At 38.4% G+C, this 17,170-nt stretch overlaps 1 protein-coding gene across 2 annotated transcripts in view; it reads right to left on the bottom strand.

Moving 5' to 3' along the window:
* Plxdc2 (plexin domain containing 2) overlaps positions 1-5,915 on the bottom strand; it is a 415,814-nt gene extending 409,899 nt beyond the window's left edge. Inside the window, exons 1-2 of one of the 2 annotated variants that reach the window (XM_047520000.1) lie at positions 5,829-5,915; positions 4,724-5,487 (exon numbers count right to left, since the gene is read on the bottom strand). In XM_047520000.1, the coding sequence (XP_047375956.1) occupies positions 4,724-4,835 (112 nt within the window). In that variant the 5' untranslated portion in view covers positions 4,836-5,487; positions 5,829-5,915. Of the gene's footprint in view, positions 1-4,723; positions 5,708-5,828 lie in introns of those variants that run through there. The other variant, XM_047519999.1, reaches the window with a different exon arrangement.
* Positions 5,916-17,170: the final 11,255 nt, after the last annotated feature.

Raw genomic sequence — 17,170 nt, forward strand, 5'->3', positions numbered from 1 at the left:
TAATCCAGTCCCAAGAGAACTACATCAATCCTCCTTCATAATCCATCACCTCTGAAAGACGCCACATTTCTCAACACTGTAACCACGTCAAACAAACTTCAGCTAGAGTTTTGCAGGGGACAAACCGCACCCAAACCACAGGTAGGGAAGATGAGAGGAAGACAGAAGCAAACTAGTACTCGAACTATACGCCAGAAGGTTTGGATATTTGTTTGAGGTGGGCCATGAATTGAGCTCTAAACTTTTAAGAAATCAAATTTTATAAGGTAAAAAATCATAGTGTCAAGAAGATATAAATGAATCAGATCAAAGAAGGAACCATGACTGTTATTTAAACACAGGACCTCTCTCCTGATCTACTCTTATTTTCTTATGGTAAGTTAGAGAGCAGATACTGTGCTCTCCCACCCCCTACAACAGCTACCCAAACAAGATTAATGGAATTGAATCCAGGGCTAAGCAAAAGCCCTATCACTGAACTATACCCTGAGCCCTAGACTAAGTTATTAAAGTTTTGCTTGGTGTAATTAATGGCATAAGGCCTACGTACAGATCACTTCAAAAGCAATTTCATGAAGAAATAGAATAGCACCACAAGTAAATATATACATATTTATGTATATCTGTATCTAAATAAATACATACTATATTTAAAGAACAAGAGCGAACACTTAACCAGAAACCAACAGTATAGGAGAATAGTGAAATGAACTGTTTGAAAGCCCTATCTACTAACATTAAGTATAAGGTAAAAATCCATCCACCAAAAGCATTAGGACAGTTTGGTAGATCCCTGGATCTGATGCTCTGGTTTTAAATTACTGTTTCATAAGCTAGTCTCTATATCCATTTTCATGAATGGAAAAGTGATAGGGTGATGATTTTTTTTTTTCAAAAGTATCCCAAAGTGGCATTTAAATCAATAATCCAGCTTGAACTATAAGTCTATTCAGTTCTATTCAGTTCCAGGACTATTTATTGCATGCCTAAACCTACATGGCAGATGCCTCAGCAGCTTCAGAAATGAATGACAATAGACCCTGACCTCAAGAATGTGAGGTCTGATCTAATAGAATATATGAAAGAGATGCAGAAATGGACAGAAAAGAAAACCCTGCAATATCAAAGAGCATCACAGGAGTTCCTTAAAATGGCTCAAAGAAGGCACTAGACAACAGTCCTTTTGTGGAGGGTGTCACTTGAGATAAGCCTGTAAGAAAAAGAAGATGGATGGATGGTTGGATGGATGGATGGATGGATGGGATGCAGGGAAATGGAACCAGAGAAGGAAGAACAGGAAAAATGGTAAGAAGGTAGGAACGAACACATCAGACACAATTAAGGAACATTTGGTGGGAATGCTAAAGTGCATGCAGGGGGATGGGGTGGGGAAGCAGTTGTGGCCATTTGATCGTGGCCTTGAAGACCATGGGGGGAAGAGTCTGTCTTCATGTGGTAGGGAAACAGTTAACCCTTTAGATCCCATGATTACAGTGGTTGATCAATTCATTCCTCTTAAAAACCATACTGTTTTTGAATAGGGGATACCTTTTACAAAAAGAAAACTCAGATAGATAACTAACTTAAAGAAACATAGATTCTACATCTCTGCATGCAAACATGATTCTTACAGAGAAGAGAGCTTATTGAAACATATAAATATCTTCTATTGCTAAGTGTTATTCAAATACGTTCTCTCTGATCAGAGTCTGTCTCTGGAGATACTTAACAAATGGGCAAATCACTTCGATTTTAATAATTCCAAACTTCCATGAAGATAACCATTAATGAAAAACCTTATCTCTGATGTAAATGTTCTAGACTACATATATGCTTCAGTTCAAACTTAACCAAACTTATGGTACAGTTTGCATTATTTTCTAAAAGGAAAAGGTCCTATATTTCATATTTTAATTATTTTTTGTATGCAGTCACAAGTCTTTGATAGATAAAATAATTAACCTTTCATTTGTCCAAAAATCTGAACCATGCTAATTTCATAGGAATTATTCACTTGAATTGTATTATTTACCCTAGATAGATCTGCAAACAGAAACTTTAAACTAGTGATAATATGTCTCAACAGGGACACTTCCATAAAAAACTCTACAAATTAATAATATCTCAGACTAAATTGCTTGACTTTAAGGAATTCAGAAAATATCTGACCGGAAAAAGAACAGCTAAAATAAGTCTACAAATAATGCTAAACATAAAACTACTCGCCTCTAGAACATAGAAACATTAGAAGAGGAAGAATAGAAGAAATTAGCAGTTTCTCTGCCCTCTGGTGGCAATAAAATCTACTGCAGCATTTCCAAAAGTAATGCATAATAAAATGTCCCTGTTATGAAATCAGATGTTTTTCCTGTGCCAAAATGTCTGTAATAAAGATCCTGATCACTACATGCCAAATTTCAAGATTGTTGGAATTTTTCCCTGGAGTTGAACTTTCAGATGGGTTATTTTATGACGGGAACTATAATTTTCCTACTGTTCCACCTTGCTATATTTTATATATTTCAGTAGGCTAACCATTTAATTCCAAGATTATTTCATAAAAACTCCATGTCAACTGATGTCCAGGAAAGAAACTACTTCAGATTATAATAAAGTCTCTAAACATTACCAAGAAATTTAAAACTACTTTTTTACTCAATCCTATAAACATATGGGTTTCTAAGAGCAGATTTCCTTTACAATTATTGATTTAGTCTAAAATATTGGTACAATCATGTTGGCAAATTAGGTATTTTATATTCACCAAAGTACAATCATGTTGGCAACTTAGGTGTTTTATATTCACCAAAGCTAAAGCTTTTAAATGCTTGCCCAATTTTAGAGTAGAGTGAATTTCATCCTCAATTTGAGAACTTGGAACAGTAAATTCTGTGTGTGTGTGCGCGCTCTCGCGTGTTCTACTCTCAACATTATTAATTTTTAAAAGTTCAGGAAAAATGAATATTTACTGACCTTTCTTTTATTTTTGTACTGTCAATGCATTATTTACTCCTGGTGCCAAATAAATTTTTAAATAAACAATCTATGATGCATTTTGGCATGCACACCTCTCTTAACCTCCTGTGTGAAACTGCTTTCTTGAGTCACTTATTATTATTCCATGAATATGCCAATGAAAATGACTGCTGCATCTTTGTAATAAATATGCTGTTTCCTGGAGAGGATAAAGTATCATTTTTTTTTCAACCAATGAAAATGTATGGTCTACTGATAATAAATCATTCATAGTCAAGAACGACTCATGCCCATTAGTGTAAAACAATTATATGTGACAGACAAATCAACAGCCAGGAAAATTTGCATTTTTTTTCTCAGATCTATAGGTGTGATCATCACATTCCCTCTACCCTGAATGATCCCAACATATACATCCCTCCAATCAAAAATAAGAGTCCAGAGAAAGTATTTGTGCATTCTCTGTTAAAATCCCTAATACGGGCAAACATAGTGTTTGGACTCTCTTCCAGGTTTCAGTTTGGTAAAATTTCAGTCTAGGATTGCCCCAAGATTTATCCTCACCTGGAATCCCAGGTATTCTCCCTAGCCTTCCATCTATGACTCATGTTTGAGAACTGGAGACACAGGCATACTTTCTGAGGAATCATTTATCATTCCCACCACATCGAAATTAAGCACATACACACACAAAGCAAAGCAGAATGAAATTGATTATTCTAACCAAAAAGTTCTGTTTTTTTTTTTTTCTCTGCCCTTTCCCCTCCAAAGGATTTATTTATTTATTTATTCATTATTTTCCATCTCATTTCATTTCTTCTAGAAGTCACATAAGTTTACAAATTTCTGCCAAGGTTTCTGTGCCTATTTGTTTCTTCACTTTCTTCTCTGAAGGACAGAAAAGGGGAGCAGGCTACTGTTCTATTCCCAGTGGGCAGTTCCAGGGAGCGAGCCCTGGATGCCAGCAGTGTCCTGGCCCTGGGGCGCGGTTCACGCACCTGGCAGGAGCCATCACCAGAGCAGTGGACGCTGGCACTGGAAGGATATGGATGGAGGCCTGGGCTCCTCGCTGGGACAATGTCTGGGCAGTAAGAGGAACCTCTTGGCTCCCCAGTCACCCTCCAGCATGTTCAGGCCTGTCTGGAAAGCGGTCAGGGGGAGGGCAATGGGGCCAAGTGTTGGTCTCTAGAGACTTGCCCATCCCACCTTTACCTCCTCTGATCCTGGCAGCACCTACCCCACCCCACTTCCTGCGCCTGCGCAGCCCCAGACGGCCAGAGGTAGGTAGTGGGGACTGCCTGGGGGAGTGATGAGGAGCTACAGAAAATTTCCTCCTGCTAATGGAAGACCTGCAATCCCCGGCTGTCACAACACCCCCCAACCACCCCCACCATGCTCTGGCTTAGTATAACTGAGCAACAGGGAAGAAACCAGAGAGTAGACAGCCCCAGGTGACAGCTCCTGGGCGAGGTATCCATCAGAGTGATACCGGGGGTTCTCTCTGGGTTACTTGGGGGACACAGTACCACCTCCCAGGTGAAGTAAGCAGAAAGCGTCAAGAAATCCCCCTTCTCTATCATTCTTCTCTCATCGACCTTCTCCCCATTTGGGGAGCTCAAGTTTACCCGAAGAACAACTGCAATAACTTTCCCAAGGGCGGAAATACGAGGTGGGAGTGGGCTGCGAATGGGGGTGCCGGAGAGGTCTTAAGCTGCGCACAAAATCAACAAGGGAAAGTGCATCTTACCATTGATTTGGTTTCCAGCCTCCCCTTCAGCGAACTGAAATCGGTCGGTTAAAAAGTGGCAAAGTAACACAACTCCTGCAGCGGCCAGGTCGGCCCGCCGGAACCTCGCCATGCCGTTGCCAAGACCTCTCTCCCCCGCCCCGCCAGTCCTTCCCCAGTGCTCTGGGCTCCTGGGCTCCCAGTGGGGATGGGGGCGACGCTGCGGAGCGCTGTGGCTGGGTGTCCGTGAGATTTGGAGGCCTTTGTAATTTCGATGGGACTTCACGGTCAGGAACCGAAAATAACAAGAAGGGAATGCAAAAGGGAGCGCAGCCCTCTCCGGACCTCTGGGTCTCTGTTGCAACTTGCCACACTCGCAGCCTTTACAGGACACAGAACAACTGCGGGTGGGAAACGCTACGGGCAGCCAGGGCTCGCAAACTCTCCGCTTCACACAGGCAGCGCCACCCGGGTGCCGGCAGACGGTGACTTCCCAGCCCCAGCGATGCGCTCCACTGGATTCAAAACAGATCTAATTCCACAGCCAGCGCGGAAGCCTCCTCCAAATCCAAGAGAACTCTGGGCTCCGAAGTCACTTTCCCGTCTTGGGATGGCCCCGGTGGGAGGTTTAGGTTTGTGGAAGGGGGTTATTGGGGTTGGCGAAACCCCTCCGACAAGTTTTTCTTCTTTTCTTTGCCCAATGCTGGGCGCGCGTCCTTCCTGGCCGCCGGAGGGATGGGCAGCCCCAAAGAGCTGAGCCCGGGGAAGGTTCGGGCTGCGGCAGTCTGAGGTCCGAAGCCAGGAGAGAGAGAGAGAGAGAAAAAAATGTGTTTAAAAAAAGAGGAAGTGAAGAAGAAAGAAAATGGGGGGAAAGTCGGGCTGAAACCTCGGGAGAAGGTTCCTCCGGGCTAAGGAGGAGGTGGCCCCAAATCCCGCCGCCCCGGAGTTTGGTGGCGGAGGAGGAGGCGCCGCCACCACCGCGCTCCTGCTCCACACTTTAGGGAGGGAAGGCAGCTCACAATTTGCCAGATCTGCTGCTGCACCCTCCTCCCTCCTCCCTCCGCCCTCCCCCTCGCTCCTCCAGGCTTCTCCCACCTTCCTCCCCAAACCAGCAGCCAGCACCGACCTGTCCAATGGCTGCACTTTCCTCGGGACTGGCAGAGTCGTCGCCGGCAGATTAAGCTGGGGAAGCAAAGCCAGGGGGAGTGAGAGGGCAACTCCAGCCCCGCGTGCCCCGGGCAGCCGGCTCCCGGGAGCACCAGGAGAGGAGCTGAACCCCGAGAGCAAGGAGGGGAGCAGGGGGCGGCACCTCCGCGCTGCCGGGGCGCCATCCCTGCACCCGGCCAGCAGCGCCCGCACCCACCTGGCTCCCGGGCCTCCTTGGTACAGAACTGCGGGCGGGGGTTGAAGGGTGGATCGGCTGGGCCAGGGCCCCAGGAGGCGCCTGCAGCGGGCGGGGGTCTTCCTGCTGGGCGCTAAGGGGTTAATCTCAGTTCTCCTTTCCGGGAGGGTTTGTTTGGCAGTGGTTGGGGTGTGAATAAAGCAAACCGGAGCCAGTTGGGTTACTGACCCAGAGAGGCCCCTTCGGACCCCAGACCCGCGCAGAGGGTGGTGGAAGATAGCCCGCTGCAGCGTGGTCCTGCTGCCACCACCAAGGCTTTGTAAAGTGTCAGCGGGAGCGAAAGCGAGAGTTTAAAGGAATAGGAGGCCCATTGAATTTCCTACAGGGGCTTTAACAGGCTTTCGCTCGCTAGTTTGTTTTTGTTATTTCAGCTTCAGGATCTGCTTCAGTGTTAACCCATTCAGGCCTTCCCATTAGTTTACACTTTATTTGGCATACAGTTAATCTCATTTGAAAGAGATAAATTCAAAGGAAAGAAGTAAAGGACTATTGATTAAAAGTATGCTTTCTAGAACCAGACTATCAGGGCTGGAATTTCACTTCCTCCATAATAAACAATCTTATAGCATTAGTTTCCCATGTGTTGAATGTTGAGAATTTTATAGTAATACTCTTACTCTTAATACTCATAGCAGTGGACTAGATGAGTTAATTCTGTATACTTAAATTTTTTCCAAGTTTTCCTAGCAATAGCTTTTCTTGAAGAGATAGAACTAAATTAAATTATACATTTGTTAGTGCTAGCAAATGTAGATCCCTATTCTTGTCCATGACATTCTATACTCTGAAGAGTTTATGAATGCTAACAATAGGTACCCTAACTTGACACAAAACTCCCTGTAACTGAGTCCAGATAATCAATCTACTCTCAATTTGATGCCATAAAAGAAAGTCCTCATTGGAAAGGGAAGTTAAGGGTTTCCCTAACATGATACTTAATTTGCTCTTTATTTTAGAGCAATAAGTGTATGCATTTAAACACCTAAACATGTCATGCCCATACCCTTTATCATGTCAAGACCCTGCTCTCTCTGGCAACTGAATTCCCTCTCCCAACTGTACTTAAGAAACTTGGTTCTTTATTTCTGCTCAGCCAGGTGTATTTGATTTCTATGTGATGTTACATAAGAAATTGAGTACCTAGTAAAGTTACCTGTTTAACATTAAGTCTTCTAACCACAGCTTGATAGTATTTTAATTGATGGTGATTTTTTTTTCTTTGCATCTTCAGTGAAGTGACTACTTCCTGAATCCATGTGGAAAGCTTCCTAGACCCTTCCACACAACTCCAGTTTCCATGACAGGCAATATTGGGGAACCTATTAAAGATCTCTTCTTTAACCTGGGATATGTCCCCCTTCTTTCCCAACAAGGGGGAGGAAAATATGTGTTCCTTCTTTCTCTGAGAAGAAACAAGTCCTCACCTCTTCCTACTATCATTTTCTTTCTCTTGCCTTTCATTATTATATATGCAAGTTAGCAGTGTTTATTTTTCTTTTATTTTCTTTTTTTTGGGGGGGCGGGGGGTCAGTGATGTTTTGCCCTCCTGGTTGATGCTATGTATATTTTGTGCATGGAAATTTGTTGCCAAAAACTGAAATGGAGCCAAAGGATAATTCAGAGATAATCTGAGCAGTCCTGTTCTTTTCTGTAATGTCACTGGTACTATTTAATTCCATTGTTTTACTTCCATCTTAATCTGATTCTGAAAAGCACACATAGAAAAAACATAAGTATGGGAGAAGATACAACTGAGGAAGTCAATCATGTTTGATGGTATAGTTCTCAGAACTAACAAAGATTATCATTATAATAAACAGGTTATAAAATTTACTTTAAAAGTCAACCAACAATTATTTGTAAAAATGTATTTTGCCTTCAGATGTAGCAAGGAACAAGAAAGAAAATACAGGGAGGAGCATATATTACTTTGGAAAGAGCTGATTACTCATATAATTCTGGCCAATTAAAAGTAGTATACTTTGTGGCCTAATTTGTTGGAGTTTGCCATATACATTTCACTATAGTAGAAGTGTCTATTGCACTTTCACAGTGACAAATTGAGAAGTCATTGTGGAAAAAGTTACATCATCTTTCATCTGACATAAGAGAGGTATCGTAAGGAGTGGAGTTTGCTTCTATTTACTACAGATATAGGAAAGGAGGAGCTGGTGCTTTTACTCACCACCTTAATTTGAGCTACTCTCACAAGGAACAAAAATGACTTAGGAATTGTAAACATGTAGTACTTGTTCTTTGTCCATGGCAAAGATCTGGAATTCACAGGACATTCTCTCCTTTGAGATCATACATCGGGATCATTCTTAACAACACAAAACTCTGAGCAGACATTGGACTTGAACCATTATCTTTGCAGATTTCAAACTGTTTACAATCCCTTATTTCCACCCACCAACCCTCAGAGCTATTTTCACACATTCAAATGCAATTATATATGTATTAAAGGTTCTTGCAATTAATCATCTCATCTTACCTCCAACTCTAACAATTTTTTTTTTCTTAGGAACTGTTGTAAATTAAAACTTGGCTAACAGGATGCTTAAGAAAACAGTATGTCCACTTGGTTTAAAAAAAAAAAGATACAATTTAAATATAAACTGCAGTATTCTGCATCTATTATGATTTTTTAAAAATTATTTCAGGAAATAGTTCTTGTCCATTTTTTCAGGATTTTTAAAACTTTATACAATTGTGATCAGATGAAAGGAAATTGCTGTTAGTGAATTGCTTTGATTTGGTCCTAATATTATGATCTTTCCTCTAGGTCTGTGGTTTCCTCTCCCTCCTCATTTGATAGAGCTAATTGTTTTACTTTGACTATGCAGTTACAACATTCTTTTGTTCATCTTGGCTGACTTGCTCTCAGTGTCAACTGGGATCTTTTTATACTGTTCCAGATAGATATTTCAGATGTGGGGTCTTATAGATTTAAGTAGAAAATTTTATGAACATGGTATTTTTTTTTAATCAAATGAACATTAAAATGTTTACCTACCAGTTAACACTCTTTATTACAGGAGCATTTAACATGCAAGAATACTTATTGGCTCTTAGCCTCATATCAATGCTACATTTATTTTTTAGATGAAATTAACAACAATTATATTTGGCACATTTATGATGAAATAATACACTCTATAAAATGGCATGTGTGTATATCAAAGTCCAAAAATGAACAACTCAACATGGTAGAAAAGAAAATTAATGAAATGAAACAGTATACTCTTTAAAAGGGTAGGGGCATTATCTTACAGTTCTTTTTAAGTAGCACCGATGCATAGTAGAAACATAGCCCTTATTGCAAAATTACTGGACTCAAAGATAGGTTAAACTCTCACGGGGGGAGGAAAATGGGCAACTGCTTGACAAGCACTTAGTGAATTAAAAAATACAGTAAATGTGTTGAAGAATGTGCTGCCCAATGCGTAATAATGAAGCATTTAGAAAATCACCCAAGTGCTTACTGTGGACTTGGTTATCCAGATTTTTCTGAACTGATTAAGAAACCACAGGGAATAGGATTCTCATGTCAACCCCAGGAGAAGCTGTGTTTCTGCAGAGCCTCTGGTGGAGGATGCTACTCTTGGCATTGGTCACTGGGTTTCTCTGCATTGGTTGCTGGAGTGCCCTGAGTTACCCAGGGGCAACCACTGCTGTGATCTAGCCTTTCTGTCTTGTGCTGCAACTCCTTTCTCATCTTACAATCTTCTTTTCCTTTGTCCTCAGTTTTCTCTCTTTTCATTTCCATCTCTTTCTTTTTTCTTTTTTTTTCTTTTTGGTGGTGCTGGGGATTGAACCCAGGGCCTTGTGCATGCTCCATCCTTCATTTCCATCTCTTTGAACTCTTTACTGAGGTACAGTTCACATGGTTTAAGTGTCACCCTTTTAAAAGTATACAATTCACTGGGTTTTATTATTCCCCCAGGTGATAGGACCCAAACTTTCATCTGATTCCAAAAACCCCAAAAAGAAAAACCATGCCCACTAATGATCATTTTCCATTCTCTTCTCTCAGCCCAGGGCAAACACTAATCTGCTATCTGTTTCTATGGATTTGCCTATTCTGGAAACTTCATATAAATGGGGGTCATAGAAAATGTGGCTTTTGTGTATTGCATGACTTTTGTTTAGTGCAATGCTTTCAAGGTGCAGTCATGCTAGCATGTATCGGTATTTTATTCTTTCTAATTTCTAAATGATATTCCATTGAATGGACATAGTACATAAATACTATGGGGAAACTGTGAACATAAGTTGTTGGACATTTGGATTGCTCTTACTTTTTGGTTATGATGACTTATACCCTTATGAATATCCATGTACTATTTGTATAACCTGTGGGGATATACAGGAAATACAACTATTTACCTTTATGAGGAAATGAGAAACTATTTTCCATTGTGGCTACAACTTTTGACATTCTTAATAATGTATGGTTCTTCCAAGTTCTCCAAGATCCTTACCGATACTTATTGTTTTCCTTTAAAAAAAAAAATATAAGCATCCTAGTTGGTGTGAAGTGGATCTCACTGTGGTTTTGATTTGCATCTTCCCAATGAGTAATGATGTGGAGCATCTATTTTTTCATATGCTTATTGTCCATTTATATAACTTCTTTGGAGAACAGTCTAACCGAGACCTTTACTCTTTTAAATTAGATTTTTCTTTTCTGTTTGAGTTGTAAGGTTTTTAACATGTTGCAGATGCTAGGCCCTTACCATATACATGAATTGCAAATGTTTTCTCTCATTCCATAAACTGTCTTTTCATTTTGTTGATAGTTTTCTTTAATGCACATTTTTTTTTCTTTTGGATCAACCCAGTCTACATTCTTTTCTTTGGTTGCTTTTGCTGTAGGTGTCATATCTATAAGCAACCCCTGCCTAATCCAAAGCCACAAGGAGGACTTATGCCATTTTCTTCTGAGAATGTTATCATTTTAGCTTTTGCATTTAGGTAAAGTTTTGCATATGATGAGGAAGGTGAAAATTTATTCTTTTGCATGTAGATATTGAGTTGTCTGCCAAATATTGGAAAAATTATTGCTTTCCGATTGAATGATCTTGGCATCATGGTTGAAAGTCAATTAGCCATCAACATCTTGGTTTGTTCCTGGAGTCTCAGACCTCCCCTACTGGTTTATCTGTTTCCACCCAATTTTTGGTTTCTTATAGCTTTTTGGTTAGCATTGAAATAAGGAAGTGTTACTATTCCAACTTTGTCATTCTTTTTCAAGATTATTTTGGCTATTCTGAATTTCTTGCATTTCCCTATGAAATTTAGAATCAGTTTGTCCATTTCTGCCAAGAGGCTATTGGAATTTTGACAGGGATTGCACTGGATCTATAAATTAATGTAGGAATTATTGCCATCTTAACAGAATTAAGTCTTCTAATCCATGAATTGTTTTCTCTTTCCATTTATTTCGGGCTTTTTGAAATTCAACATTTTCTCCTAGGTTTTTAGTGTTAATATAGTAGTCTTACATTATTTTTTCTTGTACTTACCCCTAAGTATTTTATTCTTTTTGATGCTTTTATTTTATTCTTTTTAAAAAATAAAATTCTCTTAATTTTATTTCTGGTATGTTAATGACTAGTAGGTTGATTTGCTAGGGCTGCCACAACAAAATGTCAGACTGATGGCTTAAACAACAGATATTCTTTCCCACAGTTCTGGAGGCTGAGAGTCAAAGAAAAATGTGTCTATGAGTTCAGTTTCTTCTGAAGTCTGTCTCCTTAGCTTACAGATGTGCAGCTCCTTGTTATGACCTCACGTGGTCTTTCCTCTATGCACCTAGTGTCTCTCTTTTTGTCTAAATTTTCTCTTCTTATAAGGGAGTCAGTCAGATTGACTTAGGGCTCATCTTAAGGTCTAGTTTGACTTGACCTCCTGTATAAAGCCCAATCTCCAAATATCATCATATTCTGAGTTCTAGATGTTAGGTCCTTAAAATATGAATTTTGGAATTGGGGGAGAGAATTCAGCTTATAATCAACTGATATTTATTTGTCTTATATCGTAAAACTTTGCTGAACTCCTTTATTAGCTCTAATAGTGTCTTAATATTCTTTAGGACTTTTTATTTGTAAGATGGTGTTATCTGCATAGTTTCTCTCATGTGTGTTATATCAGTTTTGCATTGTGGTGACCAACATATCTGACAAAAACAACTTAGAGAAGGAAAGATGAAGTTCAGTCCATGGTTGGCTGACTTCAGGACAGAAACATCATGGTAGAAAAACCACAGTGGAGGTAAGCACATGGCAGCCAGGAAGAAAAGGGGGAGTGAGGAGTCAGGGACAAGATATAGTCCCCAAAGGCATGCCTGCAGAGACCCCCTTCTATCAGTCATGCTTGACCTGTCTACAGTTACCATCAAATAGTTCATTCAAATTATTAATCCATGAAATGGATTAATTATGAAATGGATTAATCCACTGATGAGGTTACAGTGTTACCATGCAATCTTTTTCCCAAAACACTACCTCTAAACCTTGCTGCATTGGGGTCCATGCTTTTAAAACATGAGATTTGGGGTAGGGGGAATTTCTCGAGCCAAACTAGATCATAACTTCTAATACACATTCCTTCCATTTTATATTGTTGCCTAAATTACCCTGCTTGAACCACCAGTACAAAGTTCAATAGTAGCATTGAGGGTAGATATGCTCGCCTTGTTCTTGATCTTAGAAAGTTTTAACTTTCTCACAGTTACACAGGATGTCAGATGTGGAGTTTTTGTTGATGCCTTTAATTAGGTTGGGCCAGATACCTCTATTCCTAATTGCTTAGTATTTTGTTCTTTAATTGTTGTTAGATTTTGTCAAACGCTCTTTCTGCATTAACTGATAATATCATGCATTTGTTCCCTTTATTCTCTTTGTATGGTATATTACATTGATTGGGGTACTGAAACAAACTTGCATACATGAGCTAAATTCTTCTTGGTCATGGGAAAAATAACATGCTTTAAAGAAAATCAAGTTCAATTTTCTAGTACTTTTTGGAAGATTTTGCTCTATATTCATAAGGAATATTAATTTGTATTTTTCTTTTCCTGCAATGTGTTTGGTTTTGGTACACAGTAAAACAGGCCTCAGGAAATGGGTTATGAAGTGTTTTCTTCTTTTGCATAATTTGGAAGAGTTTGAAGAATTGGTGTTTTTTTTTTTGTTTTGTTTTGTTTTGTTTTAATCTTTTGGTAGAATTCACCAGTGAAGCCATCTAGGTATGGAATTTTCTTTGTCAGAACTCTTTTAAATTATTAATTCATTGCTTTTACTTATTTTTAATCTATTCAAATTTTCTCTTTGAGCCTGTTTTATTATAAATTTGTACATTTGTTATCTAACTTGTTAGCATATAATTGTTCATAACACTTCCTTGTAATAATTTTTATTTTCTTAAGGTTGGTAGTAATATCCACTCTTTCATTTCTGATATTAATGATTTGGGTGTTTTCTTGTTTTCTTAGTCAATTGAAGTGAAGCCTTCATTTTGTTGATCATTCAAAGAACTTTTGATTTTTCTAATTTTTGAATTGTTTTTTATTATCCATTTCATTTATTTCAATTCTAGTCTCTATTATTTGAGTCCTTTTCCTTATTTTCGGGGAGATTGTTTTTTTTCTAACTTCTTAAAGTTACTGATGTTAGATCTTTTTAAAAATGTGGACATGTATAGCTATCCCCTTCCTTCTGAATACCATTGTCATTGAATTTCACAAGTTTTGATATTTTTTTCATCTTCATTCATTCATATCCAAAATATTTTCAATGTACTCTTGTGATTTCTTCTTTGATCCATTGGTTATTTAGGAATGTGTTGCTTAATTTCCACATAGTAGTGGATTTCCAGATTTCCTTCTGCTATGGATTTCAAACTTCATTCTATTATATAAAAAGAACATATTGTGTTTGATGTCAGTTGTTTCATACTTATCAAGACTTGTTTTATTGCTTTGTCAATCCTGGAGAATGTTCAGCGTGCACTTGAGAAGAATGTATTTGGCTGACATTTTACAGATGTTTTACAGATGTTTACAGATACATAGGATATTCTCTATATGTCTGTTTGATATAGATGGCTTCTGGTTATGTGTAAGACATCTATATCATATTTGATTTTCTGATTACTTGTTCTATCTACTTGAATGTAAAGTGAAATTCCCAACTATTATTATCCAATTGTATTCAGTTTCTTCAATGCTGTCAGTTTTTGCTTCATGTATTTTATGTTCTGCTACTAGGTTCATATACATCTATAATTTTTATATTGTCTTGGTAGATTGATGCTTTTATCATTATTAGATGTCCTTTAATCTGTGATAACAATTTTTGTTTTAAAGTCTCTTTTGCCCCTCTAATATGGTTTCTCCAGTTATCTTGATTACTGCTTAGACTTTATATCTTTCACCATTCTTTAACATTCAGTTTGTGTCACTGAATCTTAAGTCTTAAATCTCATATCTTATTGTCAGCATATACATAAGACTCTTCAAAAATTGATTTTGCCAATTTTCTTTTAATTGGAAAATGTAAGCAATTTATATTTAGTATAATTACTGACAAGGTAGGCTTTATAGCTATAATTTGTGATTGTTTTCTGTAGGCCTTTTTGTTCCTGTAAACCTTATTCTGTATTAAATACATATATTTTCTGTAGTAGCATCTTAACTCTTATGTTATTTCTTTTACTTTATAACTATATTTCTGTGGTTGTCTTGGGGTTTGCAATGAATATCTTAGCTTGTGCTGATCTGATTTTAATTAATCCCAAGTTAGTTTCAACTTTGTACAAACATTTTGCTCGTATGTAGTTGTTACTCCCCCAGACTCCAATTGTCAAAATTACATGTTTACACATCAGGGTCTACATGGATTTATAATTATTGTGTAATGCAGTTTTCAATCAGATAGAAGAAAAATTACAAAAAAAATTGCACTCATACTGTCTTTTATAATTATATATGTAGTTGCCTTTACTTGTGTACTTTTTTTGTTGTTGTTACTGGGGATTGAACCCAGGGGCATTTAACCACTGAGCCACATCCCCAGCCCTTTTGAAATATTTTATTTAGAGACAGGGTCTTGCTGGGTTACTAAGTGCCTCATTTAAGTTGCTGAGGCTGGCTTTGAACTCACAACCTTCCTGCCTCAGCCTCCCAGGGTGCTGGGATTATAGGCATGCACCAGCACTTGTGGACCCTTTTTATCAATGTGGATTAGGATTTCTATCTAATATCCTTCCACTTCAGCCTGAAGAACTCCCTTCTGTTTTTCTTGCTAGGTAGATCTTCTAGTGATGAACTCCATCAGTTTTGTTTATCTGGAAATGTCTTCCATAATCCTTTAGTTTTGAAAGATAGTTTTGATTGAGACAGAATTATTGGTTGACAGGTTTCCTTTGCTCCTCCACCCTCCTCCAACCCCCAGAATTTGAACACACCATTTCATTGCCTTCTGTTCTCCATAGTTTCTGGTGAGTAATCAGTCATCAATACTGTTGAGAATCCTTCACATTTGATAAATCTCTTCTGTCTTGATTCTTTCAAGATTCTTTTTTTTTTTTTCTTTCCCCAAAGTTTACTTTGGATGTGTGTGGACTTTACACCAGTTAGAGTTATTGGGTTTCGTGGACATGTAAATTATTTTCATTGAATTTGGAAAATTTTTGGCCACTACTTCTTCAGACATTTTTTTCTGCCCCTTTTCTCTGTCCTCTCATTCTGGAATCCTATTGTTGCTTTTGCTATTGCCGCACAGTTCTTTGAGGTCTATTCATTTTTCTTTAATCTTCTTTTTTTCATCCCTCAGACAAGAAAATGTCAATTGATTATCTTTTTTTGCTGATTTTTTCCTTCTCCTTACTCAAATATGCTCTTGAACCCCTCTAGTCAATTTTTCATTTCTGTTAAAATTTTCCACTTGAAAATTTCTCTTAGGTCCTTTTTATATAATTCTAATAATAACACATCATTCTCATACTATTTTATGACTTATTGAGGTATAGTTTTCTTTCGTTCTGTAAATATAAATAGTTGGTTTACATCTTTTGGACAAAACCAACATCTGAGTTTTTTGGAGACAGTTTTTATTGATTTCTTTTTCCCTTGGCATGAGTTAAATTTTCTTATTTCTTTGCATGGCTCATAAATTTTTGTTGGGAACTGAACATTTTAAATAATATAATAACTCTGTAAATCAGACTACTCTTTTCCCCAGGGTTTGTTCCTGCCACTTGTTATATTTGTTGTTGTCTGTATAGTGACTTCTGAACCAATTCTATAAACTGTCTGTTCTTTGTCATGTATAACCATTTAAGTCTCTATTCCTTTAACTTAGCTGTCAGCTAATGATTGGAGAGAAATTTCCATATATGATCGAATCAAGTAATCCTCTTGGTTTCTGTAAAGCGGCTGTACATTCATGTTGGGATATTGTTTTCACACTCAGTCTGACAGTTCACAACTCTGCCTTAAGCCTTTGCTTCTGGCGTGTGCATGGTGTTGTGGCCAGTCAGACATGAGCAAACCTTATGCCTCATAAGGTCTTCTCTATTCCCAGGATGTGGCCTTCTGTATTCCCAGGAATATGTTGGCACTTTTCAAAGTCCATATAGGCATCTCATTTCTCAGTTTTCCCTTTTAAGCTTTTTGGTTAGTCTATTACTTGCCCCAGTAGTTATCAACTCCCTGAGCAATCACAGCGGTGAAATACCTGAGCCATAATTAGTTTTTGAAAAATGCCCCCACAACTACCTCCTCTAAATCATCCCCCATGAGGGAGGAAGATTTTAACCCCACAAGCACAAGTCAGTCATATAAATGGGTCTTTCTGGGATACTTAAAACAGGTCAGATAAGGACATATCTTTGTAAATAAGTCATTGAAAGAGCTCCATATCCATTAACTCCAGAGGCTGCCAAGCTGTGCCAGGAATGTAGACTTATTTTTCATGGATACCACTGAACTGGAGAGCAGGGAACATGGCTAGAACATGATAAAAATGCCACAAAATTGACTGTTCTTTTTGAGATTAACT

This window comes from Sciurus carolinensis, chromosome 12 (genome assembly GCF_902686445.1).
Source record: "Sciurus carolinensis chromosome 12, mSciCar1.2, whole genome shotgun sequence".
Lineage (NCBI taxonomy): Eukaryota > Metazoa > Chordata > Mammalia > Rodentia > Sciuridae > Sciurus > Sciurus carolinensis.